This window comes from Eupeodes corollae, chromosome 1 (genome assembly GCF_945859685.1).
Source record: "Eupeodes corollae chromosome 1, idEupCoro1.1, whole genome shotgun sequence".
NCBI classification, from domain to species: Eukaryota; Metazoa; Arthropoda; class Insecta; order Diptera; family Syrphidae; genus Eupeodes; species Eupeodes corollae.
The window spans coordinates 131020296-131040642 of NC_079147.1; the positions used below are offsets into that span (position 1 = coordinate 131020296).

At 30.6% G+C, this 20347-nt stretch overlaps 1 protein-coding gene and 1 long non-coding RNA gene across 10 annotated transcripts in view; one reads left to right on the forward strand and one right to left on the reverse strand.

The window, feature by feature from the left end:
• Positions 1–10088, forward strand: part of LOC129954168 (uncharacterized) — a 31084-nt gene extending 20996 nt beyond the window's left edge. Inside the window, exon 3 of the long non-coding RNA XR_008782652.1 lies at positions 9728–10088. This is a non-coding gene — a long non-coding RNA (uncharacterized LOC129954168). The remainder of the gene's footprint in view (positions 1–9727) is intronic.
• Positions 1–19462, reverse strand: part of LOC129954166 (dystrophin, isoforms A/C/F/G/H) — a 114739-nt gene extending 95277 nt beyond the window's left edge. For 4 of the 9 annotated variants that reach the window (XM_056067896.1, XM_056067897.1, XM_056067895.1 and 1 more), the window contains exon 1: positions 19341–19458. In XM_056067896.1, coding sequence (XP_055923871.1) covers positions 19341–19443 — 103 coding nt within the window. In that variant the 5' untranslated portion in view covers positions 19444–19458. Of the gene's footprint in view, positions 1–6552; positions 7265–19340 lie in introns of those variants that run through there. The other 5 variants (XM_056067889.1, XM_056067891.1, XM_056067894.1 and 2 more) reach the window with 4 other exon arrangements.
• Between the last annotated feature and the right edge of the window lie 885 nt (positions 19463–20347).

Genomic DNA, 20347 nt, shown 5'->3' on the forward strand with positions numbered 1-20347 from the left:
ATAGATCGAAATATATAGGGTTGCCTAACTAAAAGTGGGCCGAAGCGCTTGGCAGCCCTATTTCAAGGTGCGTATTTTTCGACCATGACTTAGCCCATCCAGTTAATGGTTAAATTTGGTATCAAATGAAAGGTCTGAGTCTACTGATTATGAATATATAGGGCTGCCATGTCTTAACTGGGCCGAACCCCTCGGCAGCCCCGTTATAAAAAAAAAATCCACCAAATATGTAATGCCTTATAACTTAATAATTTGTCTGGCTTTGTTCATCAAATGTTATTGTATTTTATGTATTTTATATCAAATGAAAGGTCAGAGCCTGTAGAAAATTAATAAAATAGTTTTACATTTATACAAAATCTGTATATGTATGTCAATAAAAGATTTGCTATCAAATGAAATTTTGGTCAAAAAAGTTTAAAAAGTATAAGTTGCCTTCTTTTACATAGCTAGATGACTAACCTTTAAAATTGACTTAATAAATCATTAATTCTTTTTCATGGGAGATATTTATAGTTAAAGAGAGTTTTTAAATATTTTTATATATACGAGTATATATTTTTTTTATATGAGCAGAGTTTTTATTCAACTTTTATTTACCGTTAAACAAAAAAATCACAATTTAAATACTTTTTGCTTTACAAATTTAAGGAACATAGTTTTTGATATACTTATATTCAATAACAATAAACTTAACAATACAAACATTAAATAACATGATATCTACGAATATATTTTACTTTCCAATAGTTTACATTCTTTCAATTTGTCGTTTAGTTATCGTCATCAGAATAAAAACTATCTTCTTCTTCTTCGATATCATCATCAATAATTATTTCTCGACAGATATAGGTGTAGAATCTCCTATGAACCGAAGCGGTTCTTATATGTCGCCTTTGACTAACCAACCACACTCATTGGGATTTAATTGACTGCATTGAGGTTCAGTAGCATTTTGCCACATGGCATTGACGTAAATCATCCTTAGAATTGTTTGTTTTAAAGATATCCAGCATGGTGGTAACATACTGGAACCGAAATTTTTAACTTTTTTTAGAATGCGATCTTCATTGCTTTTCGTTGAAAATAGTTTTTGAAAAATAATAAAGCGTGAAAGATTGACACTTTTGCATTTTGTGGAGTACAAATTGCATGTGAATTCTTGTAGTAATTCCATGTTATCAATGTTGTTAATTTGGTTCGGGGTGTTTAAGGACGCAAATATTTTTTTAATTTTCTCATTTTTTATCAACTTTTCAAAAGGCTTTGCCTTGCCTTTCCGATAGTAACTGGCGGTATAGTCACTTCCAGTAAAGGCATGGTTTTTTTGAAACCTCGGTACAATTTAAGCAATGCAGTGCGGAACCTAGTGTTGTTAAAAATATCTCAAAATTTTTAAGTTTATGTTTGATAATTTACTTAAATGATAGACAATTCTCTTATCGGCTCCTCGTGGTGACATAAATAGTCCTTTTTAAGAGTCTTAACAATATTATTGTTCGAAGATGTAAATTAGAAACACTGCTCTTCAAAAGTTTCTTATTCCCTAAATGCGAGCAGATACTACTAATTTCATAGTGACTACATAAAAATGCAACTAAAGCTTCTTTGAATTTTTTGTTACGCAAATGTTTTAAAAAGTCATTTGGCCTTATTTGTGATGGTCCACGAATTGTGTAGTTTGCACTGATTTCGTGGCTGTTATTTCGCTCGACATCTTTGATTGATGGAGTAAAGTAACGATCAAATATCAAGTGGATCTGAGTAGCCTGGTGTTGCAAATTTTTTGTTTAAATAAGCTCAGATAGTTTGTCAAACCTCTGAGGTAAAGAAGGCCCTAAGTGATGCAGGAGATAAAACCACAACATCAACGTTAGAAGGAGGATTAGATACATTGAAGGAACATAATTTATTTGCAAGTACTGACTTGTCTGTCTTCAGCATTTCTCCCTTACAATGGCACAATGAAGGTGGTGCTGGTAATAATGGTGATAATGAAAGAGAGTACTCCATATCAATTTTCTTTTCTAGAGCAATAGCAAGCAATCTTCCAAATATATCATGCTCCATTTTCAAAAAAACGTTAGTGCCATCTTTGCTTTTAAGTGTTTTTTTTTTCAAACACTCCGAAGCAAAATTTTGTAGGTTTATTCTTTTGATGGGTTTTTCAAATCTTCGGGATTTTTATTACAATCAGCTATGAACTCATGTTTTTTCGTTTCTCCCATTTGGTTTAAATTTAAGAGGAAATTCATTGTCTCTTCCGAAACAGCCCTTCCTGTAACTACGTTAAATAAACTTTTTTCGTCTACCGATTTATCGAATGGATTGATGTTATTTTTGAAATTTGAAATTATGTTCTCTAAGGTTTTTCTGTCTTTTGAAATCCTAAAACTTTCGAGTTCATGAACTGTGTCATCGTTTTTTGTTAAATTAATTTCGCCAAGCATAGTTGATATTATTTTTGTTCGCAGACTATGACTTAAAGCCTAACGCTGGCGCGCATAAATGGAGTTTGTAAAATGGCTTATACCATTTAAAGAACTTGCAGCATCTGCATTTATCGATAAGCTTTGCTTATCAATATCAGTTCGAACTTTATTAAATGTATGTTATATGGTACCTATGTACCCACTCGTGATTAAAACTTTTAAAGAGAACTTTGAGAGGATTAACTTCATGTTGATCAAACGTTATAGTCTTTGCTAAAAAAACACATTTCTTATGTTTTTGGTAAATTAATGAGCATCACCGGATGTTTTTAACAGTGCGACGAATGTATGCTTATATTTTAATATAAAAAATAGTCTTTTATTTACTTCAATAGATAAAGTAATGTTTTTTGTTAAATAAAATGAATGTTTTAAGGAAAACTGCAGTAAATCTTTTTTTGACATACATACATATATAGATTTTTCATAAATATAAAACTATTTTATTAATTTTCTACAGGCTCTGAGCTTTCATTTGATATAAAATACAATAAAATTTCATGAACAAAGCCAGACAAATTATTAAGTTATAAGGCATTACATATTTGGTGGATTTTTTTTATAACGGTGCTGCCGAGGGGTTCGGCCCAGTTAAGACATGGCAGCCCTATATATTCATAATCATTTCATTTGATACCAAATTTAACCATTAACTGGATGGACTAAGTCATGGTCGAAAAATACGCACCTTGAAATAGGGCTGCCAAGCGCTTCGGCCCACTTTTCGTTAGGCAACCCTATATATTTCGATCTATCTCGTCGAGCTCTATTGTTTGGCACTAGTTTCAGCCATTAACTGGATGGGCTAAGTCTTGGTGAAAAAAACGCACCGGAAGTGCCCCGGTTTAGACGTCTTCGGCCCAAAATCTGATAGGCAACCGTGGTGCATTATTTTTCTCTAGAGTATCTCTATTTAGTAAGAGGTATTAGATCCATTGAGAGGATGAGCTAAGTGATCTGACGGTCGCCTCTTGGACTAATAGTAAAGTGAGAAATTCGCAACAAAACGATCCGCAGTGGCCAGATTTTTGTATTTAAAAATTGGTACAACTGAAAGAAGATCTGTCAAAATAATAATAAAAAAAACTTCAAAAAGGGAGTTTGTTCGTAGACTACTACATTAACATGTGGTGTTGAAGCGAGCTTGAAGCTCGCCTCAATTCTTTATATACCTGAATCGAGTTGAGATTTATCTATTCTAAACTGAGATAAACCTTTTTTGGAAACATAGCAAAACATAAATCTCTTTTCTATTGTTTTTTCTTGCAAAATAAGCCCAGTTAGTCCATTTTCACTAACAAAACTAAATAATATCAACAGTAATAGATTCGTTTTTTCTGCAATGGGAACCACACATGATTCCAAATGCAGAACTACTCAACGAACACAGCCATCGAGATACAAATGCAATATCAATCGTACCAACATTTGAGATCGAAATCACATAAGATCCATTCGAGGCTCGTATAAATGTCAAAAACCTATCCATAGTGATTCTACTCTAACTTTTATCGGTGTTATTCTCACTATGGATATTGTTTTTGTTATTCGTGTAAAATCCTACTTTACTATGGATAGATTTCCCAACAAAATACGGGTGTATCTTATCAAGGGCCTAAGTGACAACTTTAGTTGTTTAATTATGTGACAACTTTAATTATTAAATTATTTTAGATCGCTGTTGTCCAGCAAGGTATAGTCGTAACTATTTAAGTTAGTCGCCTGTTTACATATGAAAGCATTCCAAGATGCCAACTGTTTTCAAACATATTTTATAGAGTTTTTGTTGCTTTCACGCACAAATCTAAGAAAATTAATTTTGAAAGAAATATAATGCAAAACTGGGTCGCTACAGCTTCCTAATTGCTTCAAAAAAGACGGTTTGAAAATATTTCCTATATACATATTAAGATTTAAAAATGTACCTTCAAAATAATTTTTTCCCAAAAATTTTAATTCTATTTTATTTCTCAAAAAGCTAGATTAACTTAATTTCTAATTTTTAAATTTGGTTTTTAAAATATTTTTGGTATGCAGTTATTCAGTGCTTATAAGTATACATTTTACATTTTAATTTCGTTAAAATAATTGCACTCCTTTCTGAAATATCAAGTTTTGTAAAAAAATTTTAATTTTTTTTAAGTAAAAAAAAAAAACAGTTTTGATCATCAAAAATCATTAATTTGAAAATTAGATCATCGACAAGACTTGTACTGAAAGAGAAGGTTATTGAAACCGGTCAATTAGTTCTTGAGAAAACTTAAAAACAAAATAACAGTTTTATGAGAGGTACCCTTCTAAAGCAATACCAAAATATATTTTCTTGTAGAAAGAAGCCGAATTAAGAAAAAAAAATCACTTAAGATAATCGGCTAAAAACATTTATTTCAATCGGCACAATGTTTTAGGTTGTATAGGCCAGGACAGACAGACGGCAAAATCAGGGGATCTTTAAATGATTACTTATACAACTTAACTGTATAAGCTTTATGGCTAATATGACCCCCTCCCCCTGGATTGTACATTGCTGAAAATTTGTGTTAAGTTTTTGGAATAGGGCTGAATTTCCAAACCATATTATGTTCTTGGTCCAGTTCTCAGTTAAAAGTAGTACTTTTGGAAACAAAAATTTAGGAAGCGAAATACAAATTTTGTTTTCATATAAAAAATAAATAATTCAGTGCACAGTGGCTCAAAGGACGAAATAGAACAAAATTGGGATTAAATCCGAAAAAGAAAACATTTATTTGTAACTGCGCTTCCCTGTCTTAACATAGTCCCCTACTTAACTCTTAACAGAAGAAGCAGAAAGTTATCCCACGATATAAACATTTTAATTTTATAAACTAAAATAGTTATACAAATTACTGGAGTTTTTTTTACGGTTTTACTTTGAAAAAATAAATACGAAGGAATTAGGAATTTTATTGTATTTCTTTCTTGTGAATAGTAATAGTCGTATAGTAATGATCGTTTTTAATAAATGATCGGTACACCTCTATATTTGGTAACATAATTGCATCTTGAACAACAAAATTAATCACCTTCATAGGTTTATTATGTCTTTTAAGGTATGACCTTGTTTTTGAACCGGGCGTTTCTAAAGCTTACCCCACCGATGTTCCGTTATTTTAAATCAAATAACTTAAACGGGCCCTACATAAGTTGTTTTATGCAAATAATACATATTGGTTTTATCAAATTTTATGTAAGTACCATTAAGTCAATTGTAGGGATACTGCTTAAAGTTCGTTACATCTAAAATTAGTGAAATTTAATCAACAAATAATTTTTTTTAAATTACCCAGAAAATTATATATTTGCTTTTATTAAAAAATTATACCTACTTAGTTTCTTTATTTAAAAAAAACACGGTTATTTTATAAAAATAAAACGAATGTTTTACACTGCTTCTATTATTTCAAGATTCTTATCTCTAAATTACTTTTTCATAAGTCTAAACATGAAACTGATAACAGAAAATTGTTACACTATTTTAAATTAAGTATTGAGCTTACATGGTTAATTTATAAAGCTTGCAAGAAATTTAATTTTAAGTGAAGTCATGAATTGTTGAATATAATGAAATCTTTTGTTTCGAATCTATATAGGTACATAGTTTCATATCTTTAAGGCACATTATATTTTGTATGCATTTCATATTTCTGATAATACAGAAATCGCCGAGATCTTTGACTCATAAACTATCCAATCATTAACTTAACTATTGCCGTTCCAAAACTTAAAGTTTGTTCGGTTTTTAACAATGTGACGTCATCATATTGTTGCATAAACTCATTGTCGAATCCAAGTAGACATAACTTGTAACAATCCATAAATCAACTCAGTGGTATGTTCTTTTTCTAAATATTGTTATTGTTAACAATCTTTAACTATTGTCGTTTCTAATCATCAAGATTGTTAGGATTTGTAGAAATATGACGTCACATTATTGTTCCAAAACTCACTTTTGAAGTGTCAAATGTTACACAAACTACTTTACTTAAGCAGAGTGATTTATTTGAATATAACACAAAAACACTTTCGCATATTATCTTACCTATAATAGTAGAAGCATCCATTTCTCCAAATGTTACAATTCTTTTAAAATTATTTTATTGAAGAAAACAACGCAATAATTATAATTTAAGCTCAAAGCTGTAGTTAATAAAGTAAATAATTGAGGTTAGATTTGTTGATTTCTTGAACTGCCCTCTAATGAATCAATCTAATATTCACCACAGCAAATTACGTATTCACCACGCACATACACATTAATAGAATTGCATGTTAATAATCTTTCATTAATCAAATTAAAATAATGATAACAATAATAGTTATTAAATTTTAGCTTCATACACAAATCATATTGTTTAATAAAACATTTAAATAAAACACTTCTTAATTTGTTTGAAACTATTTCATATCGCAAATTAAATTAAATACAATAATTCTTTCATCAAGCACAAGCAACAGGTGAAGTCAAACGATGGAATGCAGTTTTCTTCACTTTTGTGTGTCATTTTCTTTTTTAATTTAAGTCGAATGGCTTCGTAAAACAACAATATTTTTATTGAAATCTCATGAAGATAATGTTTTATTTTGAAGCTCACTGATTTAGAACACAAGTTTTGTACAATTTTATGGAAAATATTTAATCCTCCACCTATGCTTAATGTAATTTTCTTAAAACCGGAGACGGAGACGCAACGCACTGAACAGACGAAGACGAGAGACCAGCAGACAGCAAGAGGAGAAGCAAAGAAAACAGTCACTGACTTACTTTAACTATCGCTAGTCGCTACGCTACGAATACAAATACGAAACGAATGTAGAATAAAAATAAGAAATAATATAGGGTGGATGGAAAACAGTTCTGTTCTCAGAACGTTTCATGTTGAATAACAAACATTTCAAATTGAAGATAGAATTATAAAGCCTGATTCACAATGCGACCATGGAACTAAGCGCAATATAAGGCCGTATGTGAATTGCGTTAAAATGATGGTTAAATTTTCTACGACTTCATTTTGAAGTTTGGTAGAAGGGTTACATTTAGTTAGCGTATGAAAATGACTGCAGTTTTGGAATTTTTCTTTTTTTCATAAAATTTGTATTCATATATTCTATTTTTTATCATAAAAAAGTCAAACATATACATCCTATACGCAGTTTAAAAAATGCATCCACGATTACCACTCTAATTTGAAAAATTATTAACTTAAAAAACATATGCAAGAGTACGATAACTCAGGCGATTAGATATTATAACCGATTTGTATAGAACAAGCATTTTTAATATGGGAGGGGGGGGTATATCTCCCCCCGTTTAGGCGGTAGGTAAATCAAATATTTTTTTTTTGGTAATTTTTAATTTTCTCAGAAACGAAAAGCCATACAATTTTTGATCAAAAACAAATAAGAGCAATAAATTCTAAAAACACGACAGCAGATAACTTTTTTTGCCCAAAAAATAAAATGCACGACTGATTGGCACGAACTTATTCAAAAAACATTTTCTGTATTTTAAAATGTACCTGAAAAAAACTTTGATTTTAAAAATTTAAACTCAATTTGATTTCTCAAAAAATCCTTAATTTTTGAAAATGCTTTTTTTCAATATTAGTTTAAAAATAAATTTGCTACTACTTGCAGTTACTTATAGCTTTATACGTTTTACATATCAAATCCTTAAAAAAATATGACCCATTTTCCAGATAACGAATTAAAAAAAAAAACACATTTTTTAATATTTTTTAAAAATCAAAAATAATATAATTTTTGATCAACAAATACTATTGGGACAGTGTTAGAGTTAGTGCAGAAATTGATTGAAATCCGTTGATTGGTTCTTCAGAAAAATTAAAAACAAAATAATGATTCTAGGAAGGTACTCTTCTGGAGAAAATTGATAAAAAACATCTTAATTCGAATTTTCGATTTTTGATCAAAAAACAAATTATCTTAAAAAAAAAACGCCTAAAGTGAATCAGCTCAAAACGTTAATTTTGAAATTTGAAGTCAATCGCCTAAATGCTTTGGGTTGTGAGGCAGACGGACAGATAATATGGGGGGACCCACTTTTTTCGACTTCTCTAATATCGTAATGTCATGTTAAAATAAAATCTCCAGTTCTAATTTTGTACGAATGCAAAGCTTGCCATATATGTAATTCCTATATAAATAAATAAATTGGGTGGCGCAACAGTCCGTTTGAGAACCAGGGCCTAGTGACTTACAATTCTCAACAATTCCTGTGTGCGAGTAGTTTTGTCAGGAATGGAGGGGACCTACAGTTTATATGCCGAATCCAAACGGCTAATTTGATAAAGCACTTTTTCATGACAAGAGTTACTGTTGGAGAAATTGTCAATTCCTCGCAAGAGGAAGTACCCGTAAAAAGACTTTAGATGGCATAAGCAGGGATCGAACCCAAGACCTCTGGCATGACAGTCCAACGCACTAAAAATCATGGAACGGGTAGTTCCTACATATATGTCACAAGTAAAAATGGTCAGAAAACGAAAGTGATACGAGTAGTTTATATCTATTTATAAGATGGCGGAGATTTCTGTCTTCTTAAAAATTATCTCTATTTGTTTTTGCTTAACAAACTCTAAAATAAATTTGTATTATTCAATTTTCAAGCACTCACTATTGTACAATTTAAAAAAAGAAGAAAAGAAAGGCAAAGTCAATTTGTTCGCTGGGTGAGAATGGATTACGAATTGCGTTGTTTTCCAAAAAAGACCGTTTTGATTTGAAGTTAGGTCAAACGGCAAGGAAACCATAATCAGTGAATGTCATACTTTGAGAAATTAGAATTCATTAGACAAAGGATCAAATTCATTTTTTCTACTGTGCGAATAGTTTTGAATTGCTAAATACGTAAGATTAAGAACTACAGCTAAACATAATGGGCCTTACCAATAATCAAAATTAAAGCTCATGTAAATATTTAACTGGGTTTTAAATATTTTGCCATACCAATAAACATTTTAATAGTTAGGTTAAGGGCTAACACTCAGTTAAATTGTATTGTTGGGAAACTCAGTTACAAACGGACAGCTAACTAAAACTCCATGATTTGCACTGTTACTTTGACAGCACATCCAACAAATACTTTGCAGGTCACAAGAGTTGAGATATTGGCAATATTTTATAAAAAAGAGTCGAATAATACTTGTTTTAATATAAAATTGTGATTATGTTCTAATAAATATAAATCATTTTAGAAATGGCTGAAAAAACAAAATTTAAAACGGAGCAGATCGTCAAATTGGAGGATGGCAATGAAGGAGCTACAAGTCGAAGCAGCTAGACCACTTGCGCATGTTATAGATTGTAAGCTCAATGATTGCAAGTCATTCAGGCAAGTGGTTTCAAATTAACGCCGAAACAAGTAAGGGACCGATGGAGCCGCTACAAGCAGGTGCCACGGACCAATTTAAGTCAATTTATTCGATCTCAGAGGGAGACCTGTGGTGGAAAACATCTAGAGGAACCTTCTGCAATCGATTATGAAATTGCTGAAATTTCCGATCTGGATTTTGTTGAAGATGCCACAGAATTTGATTGCTATGCTTTTTTTTTTTTTTTTAAAAAGTCATTATTTCTTATTTTATCTCTCAAAAATTTTGACCCATTTTTTATTTTGAACTCTCAATAATTTTAATATAAATATTGTATAATTTAATTTTAATCAAATATTTTTGTTTTGTTTATGTTTGCAAAATTTTACTAATGTCAATTAAATGCTGTCTTTTTGACCGAGAATGTAGTAGATATTGTAATAGAAGGTTAATTAGTAAAAGACGTGCTTATTTTGGTTATTAGTATACACGCAAATTAACTCGCTGTTAAAATTTAACACAAACATTACCTATACGTCTGTTTAGCGATTTATTATTAACAGAAAACAACCGGGTAAAAGTTGTTACCAAACATAGCAGTACCTTTTAATATCTTGACAATAAGAACAAAACGTTTAACGCATAATATTAAGTATTGAACGTTTGGATTTAAGCAAAATTCTAAGGAATCGTACGTAAGTAAATAATATTTTAGGGCTTGTTATCTTTGAATTGTATCCATTAGCTTGTGATTGATTGCTTAAAAACTTATGTTTCACTAAAACAAACTTTCATGCCGATTAAGGAGCCGTTTAATAAGTTATACATAGGATTCAAAATAATATTTTGACATTTTTTATGGTAGCAATGAAGTATTATAATTTAAAATGTTTGCAAAATGAATGCAAATTTAAATTGTAGAATAAAAAAAACATTGAGATTATGAGCTAAAACAAGCACACAAAATCAGTTTTATAGAAATATAGGGTTTTTCAATAAGGGCGGTTAGATGTTGTTTATAGATGTCGTGGTGTTTTCTGTGTGGCACGTAGCGCCGTCCTGCTGGAACTACATGTCGTCTAGGTCCCTATGGTTCAATTTGGCCCATAAGAAATTTAACGTCGTTTTCAAAAAACTACTGACGGTAGCTTTTTGAGGATGCATTATCACTAGGTGAACCTCTCGTGGGTTGGTGTCGTCCCATATACGGCAATTTTTCTTGTATACACAGCCATTCATCCAAATATGCGCCTCGTCACTAAAGATGATTTTTTTTTCGATTTTCGATTTTGTTTTCGGCCGTTCTTAAGTTTCTTGAACCTACGGGTGTAGGTGATTGTTTACTGAGCCGATCGTTTCAAATCTGGCTACCAAACGTTGAAGAGTTGACTGTGAAGGGCCACCCCGTCTAACTTAATATGAGCGCAATGCGCGCAACGTTTGCGTTAACGAACACTTTTGATAATAAAGTTTTATCATTTGACAGTGCAGTTCAATCGTGTAACTTGGAATGATAATTTGGCATAAACAACTGAATAATACACAAATCATTTGACAGATGTCATCGAAACAAAATGTTACCCGCGTCAATTTAAAAACCCATTTAATATCTTGTTGGGCATGCACGACTCTTTAATGCAATTGCAAAATATTGAGGTTCGCCCTTACTATTCTAGTTTTTCCAAGACATCCTTGATGGAATTTTGACAGTTGGATTTTGAAATATATGTATGTACATATGTATATAGAATATTTCAATTTTAGTTTAAAACTATTTTTGCTATGTATCATTTAGAGCGCATCAATGTTCCTTTTATATTTCAATTTCGTAAGTAAATGATGACAGATTTTCAAGACATCAAAAAAATTTATTTTTGTTTTCAAACAAATAAAAATAATGACATTTTTGATCATCAAATATTATTTGGACAGTATAGGAGCTTGTGCCAAGAAAAGAAAAACTGAGGGAAACTTTCAACAAAAATCTATCGGTTTGTTTTTAAGGAAAATTCGTATCTCCGATTTTTGACAAACAAATGTGTATGTGGACTATTGTTATTTTAGTCTTAAAAAAAATTTAAAAACGAATAGTCTTTAAATTTGAAAGCACTCTTTCTAATTCTTTAGGCTGTAGGGGCCAGGACAGACAGACAGACGGACCGAATCGGAGAACCCACTTTGTTTGACTTATCTACCATCGTAATATCATGTCTGATTAAAATCTCGAGTTCAACATTTTTTACGAAAGCAAGACTTGACATACATATACATATGTACATATGTATGTAGTAGTTCCTCTATGTCGCAAGTAAAAAATGTCTCCATCTAAAAAAAGTACGTTTAAATTTATTGGGCTAAATGCAGTTGGCTCTCATGTTTTCTAACATATGTCTCCAAATATACCATCTGTACGAAAAAAGCGTTACAAACTATTTGTGTACAGTTACCTAAGTTAAAATATGTATCAACAACCTTTTTCAGAAAAACCTTTAGTTTTTGAGTAATTTGCAAAAAAGTATACTTCAGAAGGAGTGTTCAGGACGTATAAATGAAGCTCTAAGCCAAAATTCAATTTGTCGGAATTTATTCAAAGTAAGGCCATTTTTTATATTTTATCACACGAATCTTGTTTGTTTTCTGCCATTTGCAATTTCAGTTTTTATCGTCGCGACGACACACCGCCTTTAATTAAGATAAATATTTTATCTTTTAATTGACTAACTGGTGCAATTAATCGGTTTTCGCTTTTTTGAACAGGTTGGTCAATTGAATGGGATATCGTTAATTGATCCACCCGCAAAATTGACCGAAAAATCTGACAAAATTTCCAGTGCAATTAAACAGGGAATACTGTGTATGGTTAAAACACTAATTATATGTAGTAATTACAATTATTATTGTTCATTGATAACATTTGTAAGATTGGTATAGATTGCACTGATACAAAAAAAGGTTTGGATGCGACCTACACTGATAACTTCCCATCCCGTCTGTGGATTTGTTTTGCTTAAAAGGTTTTAGTGTTTTGTTAAAAAATTGATCAGTTCAATTTTAAATTACCAACAATATTTTGTATACAGTGGCTAAAAAAAGTATTGGCAATTTCATATATTTTAGATTTTATGCGACTGTAATAGACTTAATATGGAAAATTTATTTTTATCTTAACAATTGAACAAAACGACACCTTGTGAGAGTATTTTTATTTATTTTGATTAAGAGATCAACAAGAGAATTAGAAAAAACAATAAATTGTAAGTAAAAAAAATATTGGCAACTCTCTTATTGATGTTTAAATGGGTGCCGTTACTAAAGTACCGGAAGCTTGTAGAAGAAAAACGTTAGTCAATTTGAGTGCTTTGACCTTTAATCAAGTCTTCTGTCCCAGAAAATAAAAAAAAAATCGAAATGCCGCGGAAGTCTAAAGAATTAAGTAATTTTGTTAAAAACAAAGCTGTTATTTTGCGCCAAGAAGGTTTAACATACAGTGCAATCGGTAAGGAGTTAAATATTAGTTTATTCACAGTTCGGAGTGTAATAAAAAAATACGAAAACACCGGGTCAACAGAAAACATGAAAAGAACAGGCCGACCGCGTATTTTTTCTGATAGGGAAAAACGTGATATTTTGAGGGAAGTTAAAAAAAATCCCAAAAAAAGTGCTCCTCACCTGGCAGTAGATGTGGAAACCACTACCGGTAAACATTTTAGTGTGCAGACTCTTCGTAATGTTTTGCACGGATCAAATTATTATGGAAGAGCTGCGAGAAAAAAGCCATTTATTTCGGAAGTGAACCGAAAAAAACGTTTGGATTTTGCCAAAAAATATATAAACAAATCCACGGAGTTTTGGGAATCGGTTATATTTTCGGATGAGTCAAAGTATAACATTTTTGGTAGCGATGGAAGACAATACGTTTGGAGGAAACCCAATACCGAACTAAAAAGCCAAAATGTTGTGTCTACTGTGAAACATGGTGGAGGGAGTGTTTTAGTTTGGGGGTGTATGGCGGCAAATGGCGTCGGCAATCTGACCTTTATTGAAGGTCATATGACAGCGATAATGTACATAGATATTTTGCGTAATAATTTAATAGACAGTGCTGAAAAACTTGGTCTTAGGGATTCGTTTGTCTTTCAACAAGACAACGACCCTAAGCACACCGCCTTAAAAACTCGCGAGTGGTTGCTGTATAATGCTCCCAGACAACTGAAAACTCCTCCGCAGTCTCCTGACGTTAATCCAATTGAGAACTTATGGAATCATTTGGGACAAGCAGTGAGAAAACATAAAATTTCATCTAAATCGGAACTGAAAAGGGTCATAACGGAAGAGTGGAACAAAATATCTAGTGAAACCACAAAAACTCTGGTTTATTCGATGGACCGAAGATTGCAAGCAATAATTGATGCCAAAGGATTGCATACAAAGTACTAATATTTTGATTTCATTATCTAAGTTAAAATTGAAGCCTATTGCTTATACTTTTTTGAGCAGTGATTTTTTGTTTTTTTTTTTATTTTTTATTTATATTGTAATTAAAATGAATTTAAATGCTCTCATGAAGTTTATTTCTATTTACTGGTTTCTAGGAAATTTAATTTATTTTGTACAAAGTTGTTAAAATTGAATAAAATTGAAAAAACTATGATTGCCAATACTTTTTTTATCCACTGTATGATGAAATAGTTTGATTTCAAAATCTATTTTTGTTAACGAAATTTTTAGTCGAAAACCAATATTAGTAGCATTTTGTATTTCTTATATAATAAACAAATATATAATAATAATATATGTACAAATAAAGAGTGTTTGTTTTTGGCCATTCAATGAAATAGATGAAAGATGACACTTCTCACTATTTGTTCTATAAGGCAATAGTGAAGTAAAGGATAAGCGTATAGTCGATTTTCGTCCACCAAATATGTATTTCAAATTACATACATATACAATTTTAATATTTTTGGAAATCCAAAAAAGTGAAGCTCGCAATAGGAGTTATTATTTAATTCGGAATCAGCTATTCTAATATGATTTAGGAATTTCGAAAGATACACCAATTTATGACGTAAGTTTGTTTAGAAATTCAGAACAGAACAGGGGCCCTACTATGTAACTCGATTCTACTTTTGATTCTATTCGAAATTCATTTCCGATTCTACTTTCAAATCGTACTACGCATTAAAGTAGAATCGGATGCCAGTTATACCAACTTTTTTTCAAAAAATGTTCTACTTTAGAACGAGTATCGAGTTGTTTGACAGTTTTAAAAAGAAATTAATAAAAACACAATAATAAAACTTCAAATTTTTGGACAAGAATAATTATTACAAAAATGGACACCGTTATAATTTGGTTAGATTTGCAAGGAATGGAAGAATGGTACGAGCAAATTAAACGCAGAAGAATAAGAGATAATTCCAAAATAATGGAGCTGAGTGAGAAAAGGTTTGTACATATCATACATACATACATACATATATCATAAACGCATTCTTAATGAAAAATACTCGTATATACTTTTGGTTTTGTTTTTTTATGAGCTATCGTCTTTCTAAAGACGGATTTATGTTCTTACTTAACACCATATCATCCGACATGACTACTCGCAAAAGACAAAATTCTGTTCTGATTATCATTTAGTTATCAGCAGCATTGAATTTTTTAACAACAAGAGTTACCAAAACTAAATCGGTGGTGACAACAACGCTGGAATTGCACAGCAAACTATGTCAAAAATGCTTGCCGAAGTATTGACTTCAATCGAAAGAGTCACGTGCACGCTGATGATGAATTTTGAAATGAATGAGGAAGAGAAACGAAAGTTCAAACGCTATTTTGGTAAAAATTACGAATTTCGGGTGTAATTGGGTGGTAGATGAAACTCGTATTCAACATTTTACTTACACTTTGACAAAAAAAAAACATCGCTCGGAAACACATTTGATGTAGAGTTTCGATTTTGCCTTGTTTTGAATTCTACTTTCGAGTTACGTAGTTCCTCGTTTATTCAAAAGTTCATAAGAATATAGTTGGCACTACAAGAATTATTCGATTGTCGTTGGTTCGAAAGTAGTCAAATAGATACATAGTATCTACCAATTTTTCGAATTCGAGCAATTTCATTGTAGAATCGAGTTACATAGTAGGCCCCCAGCTCCTAACAAAACAAAGCAACGTATAGTTATGATCTCTTAATGTTCGCATATTCATTGTTTGTTTTCAAAATCAAGATTTTACACAGAAATTTCAATTCGCTTTGATGTCTAATGTCTAAACATTAGTAAAAAGAAATTAAAAATGTTCAAACATAAATTTTTATGTTATTAGTCAGTTTCTTCAGACATATTAATACATTTATTTTTATTTAAAAAGGGCGATCTGCATGACAATAAGTCGTCATCTTTCCAAGTTGAAGAAATTTCGTAGGCCACATCTTATAAAATTCCGGAGATGAATCAAAAAGCCAGGAGCAGGGCCCTTATCATGAAACTGCAACAACTTTGACACCTTCACAAACGTCATCAAGTGTCTCAGTTGACCAAGAAATATCGAACGACATTGCAGATTATTTTCCCCATAATGCTGCCTTCTTCACAAAATTCCGGAGATGAATCAAAAAACCAAGGACAGGGCCCCAATCATGAAACTGCAATAACTTTGTTACCTTCACAAACGTCATCAAGTTTCTCCGTTGATCAAGAAATATCGAAAGACATTGCAAATTATTTTCCCGATAATTTTGCAGGAAAAGGTCTTGAAAACTTGATAGGAAAAAGACCTGCTTATTTTCAAAATAAGAACTCTGTCTTTTCCAATTCACATTTAAGTGCACAAAGATGGAAATATATTGAAAGCAAGATATTTCAACAAAGAATTATTTACTCGAAAATTGAAGAAAAATGAACACGTCGAAAGAAAATGGTTGCTATATTTTCCCATTGTGTATATATTTGCTATATATATATTTACATATATATTTACTAGAAAATATATATACAATTATTATCCTTCTGAAAACTCGGTGATTGGAAACGCATCAATAAAATAATTATTTCACATGAAAGCAGTTCTTCCCATAGAAAGGCTATGATGGCCTACATAGCACGAACAAAAGTAACAGGAAGAGTAGATAATGAATTAATATAACAACATTAAAATGAAGTAAGTTACTGGAGAAATGTGTCGGGCGGATTGTAGCTGTTGTAAAGTTTTTAGCTTCGAGAGAGCTTCCATTTCGCGGTGACAATGAGATCCTCGGATCTCCCAATAACGGGAATTATTTGGGATGCATCGAGTTGCTTAGTGAGTTTGACCCGTTTCTTGCAGATCATTTAAGCAAATTTGGAAATCCAGGAAATGTTCATGCGTATTATCTTTCAGCAAATATCTGTAATGAATTTATTCATGTCATGGGAAGACAGGCTTTGAAAACTATTGTAAAAGAAGTCAAAATGGTAAAATATTTTTCAATTAGCGTGTGTACTACACCCGATTTGTCTCATGTTGATCAACAAACATTTAATATTAGTTACGTAAAAGATCACGAGCCTGTTGAAAGGTTTTTATACTTTGTTCCAATTAACGAACATAGGTCTGATTATTTTAGCGGAAACCAAACTGAAGTTTTTGGAGGATCAAGACATTTCGATAACAGATTGCAGAGGCCAAAGCTACGACAACGCGGCGAATATGTCAGGAAGGTTTTCTGGTCTGTAGGCAAGAATAAACAGAGAGGAAGCATTTAGTCCTTGCAAAAAAATGTCCAAGCTTGAATTCACCAGCGACTAGGTTCGTATACGAAGATTGCCCAACGTTTTGACTTTTTTTGTCGATTTAAAAATCTGAATTCGGAAGACTTAAAAGAGAACTGCAAAACTTTTGCTAAATTTTACACCGAAGATGTGAACGGAGATTAACTATCGACACGAAAATGTTAAAACTGACAGAGCTTTATAGTTTATAGCATAAAATTGAAGATGAATTTCCAAATGTTAAAATTGCACTAACAATTTTCTTAAGTATGATGGTGACCAATTGCAGTAGGGAACGTTACCTCTCTAAGTTAAAAAGAATCAAAAACGAACTCAGAACTACATAATGATTCAAGGAAGATTGACTTGTTTGTCGCTGATGTCAATCGAAAGCGACATCCTCAGAGGCATCGATTTTAAAGATATGATCAATGATTTTGCTAATCCCAAATCAAGAAAAAGTCCTCTTCAACAAATATTTCTTTCTTTTACCTAAAAAGTCTATGTCACGATATTGTTCTTTAAATTACATTCTCAAAAACTTATTTAATTGACTGTTATTTAAATTATGTTTATTTTTAAATTTTTATATGAAATATTTATTTTTATTTTGACATTGTTTATGTTTTATATGCTGCAATAACTATTTATCTTTTTAATGAATTAAAAATATGTATTTATTTAAAAAATTAAAAGAATAAAAGTTAGGATTTTTTCTGTATACCTTTATTACACAACATAACATAACATACAGGGGCCCCATTTTCGAAAAGTGCCCAGGGTCCCCAAAAGTGTAGTGACGGCCCTAAGAACCAAACATCAATTTTTACCAAATTTTTTATGAAAAAAAAAAATGACTGTTAGATTTTTATAAACATTTTGCTGACTGTCGAAATAAATATTTTGTGTGAGATAAAATGAGTTTGAATATGTTTTTAATGGTTTTAATTTTTTACCAAAAGCTGTCATTTCGATTTTTCTCAAAATCTTACTAGATTTCAAAAACTTTACACTTAGTTGCATACAACTATTTTGGAGACATAATAATTTTTCGGTCATAAAATATTCGGGGTGAAAAATTTTTTGATTTATAAAAGACACCGTTAATTTTTCCAAAAATATACTAGTTTGCTATCACGTCACAATATATAATATAGCGTTATCGGTTCGTGAGATATTTTGGGTTCACCAAAATTTTCACTTTTTTTTAAACTGCTATGTAAAACCGATTACAATAAGTTCCTTTGGGAAGTTCATAAAACTAGAACTATTTAGAACATTTGAATTGTGTACCTTCCTACATATTTATATTGTTATTATTATTTATATATATGACATATTTGGAAGAAAAAACGTTTGTCAAGCTGAAGTTCCTGGTTAATATTGTATAGGTTTACTTAGTTTTCTTTCTAAATATATATATCTCTTTTATAAATAGGTGAAGTCAGTTAACAATAGAACAGATTTCTGTTATCAATAATTAGGGTCGTTAAAACCTACACGTTGATATATAACATTAAATAAATTTAGAGTTCGGTTTACTATTAGATCTCATTATTTTTTACGTATAACAAATTAGAACAGGTACCAAACCTCTACCAGAATAGGTAGGTATCTATTCGCTCTAACAGAAAGTTGCTGTTGTTTAAAAATGGTCGTTAACAAAAATGATTGCTTTCTTATCACGGTTCAAATCTTTCTATGATTGTTCATGAATGAGAAAAACACCGTAAAAAACATACCAATAAACTTTAGACGATACTCATCGTATCCAATCTGATTCACATCAAAATAATTTTCTATGTTTGGGTCATATATGACATCATTATCTTCAGGTTTTAGCATTTTTAAATGAATGCACTTCAGTAGCTATTATTTTCTTAACATTTACACTTCCAGAGTGATTGGATTGAACACAAAAATAGTAATTAGTAAAAAAAATTAATTCATACGTAATTTTTACAAATAATTTATATTAAATAAGTCACTCAGCGTTTTTGGCGACAGAAAAATACCGACTAGATTGCGCATCATTTAAGATATTTTATTCAATTTTTTGAAATCTTGTAGGTAGTTTCTTATCGCAATATTCTTATATTGTATGTATTTAACGAATCTGTTTATTTAAGAATTTGAATTGTCAGTAATAACAATAGTCCATACATAATTTCATCTGCTAGAATTGCTGTCTAATGTGAAAAGGGTGTTTTTTTTAAACTTACTTTCATGGCTTTTGAATATTAATATATATTTTAATTTTAAAACCTAAAGTATATCTATCTAATTATATCTAAATTTATTTAACCAATACGTTTTTGAGTACTATAGTTGTATAGAACGAAGAATAAAGTTTTGACCTCTCGTTTTCTTACAAAAATTAAAAAAAATATAAAGAAAAACATTACTAAAACTTGCTAAAGTTTGATTTCCGACTCAAATATCTTTTCAAAAGTTTATGATATTAACTCCAAACTAATTTTATCTTTTTAAAAATATTCAAAAAATTTTAAATTCAAGAAAATGTTGAGAAAAATCCAATTGACATTTTTTTTTTTACAAAAAAATAAAAACCTAAAAAATATTACTAAACTTAACTTAAAAATTGATTTTTGGCTCAAATATATTTTAAAATATTAAAAATATTGAGTTCAAAATGATTTCATCTTTTAGAAAATATTGTTTTCGACATTTAGTAAAATTTTGTATGAAAACATACTGACAATTTTTTTTACAAAAAAAAAATAAAAAA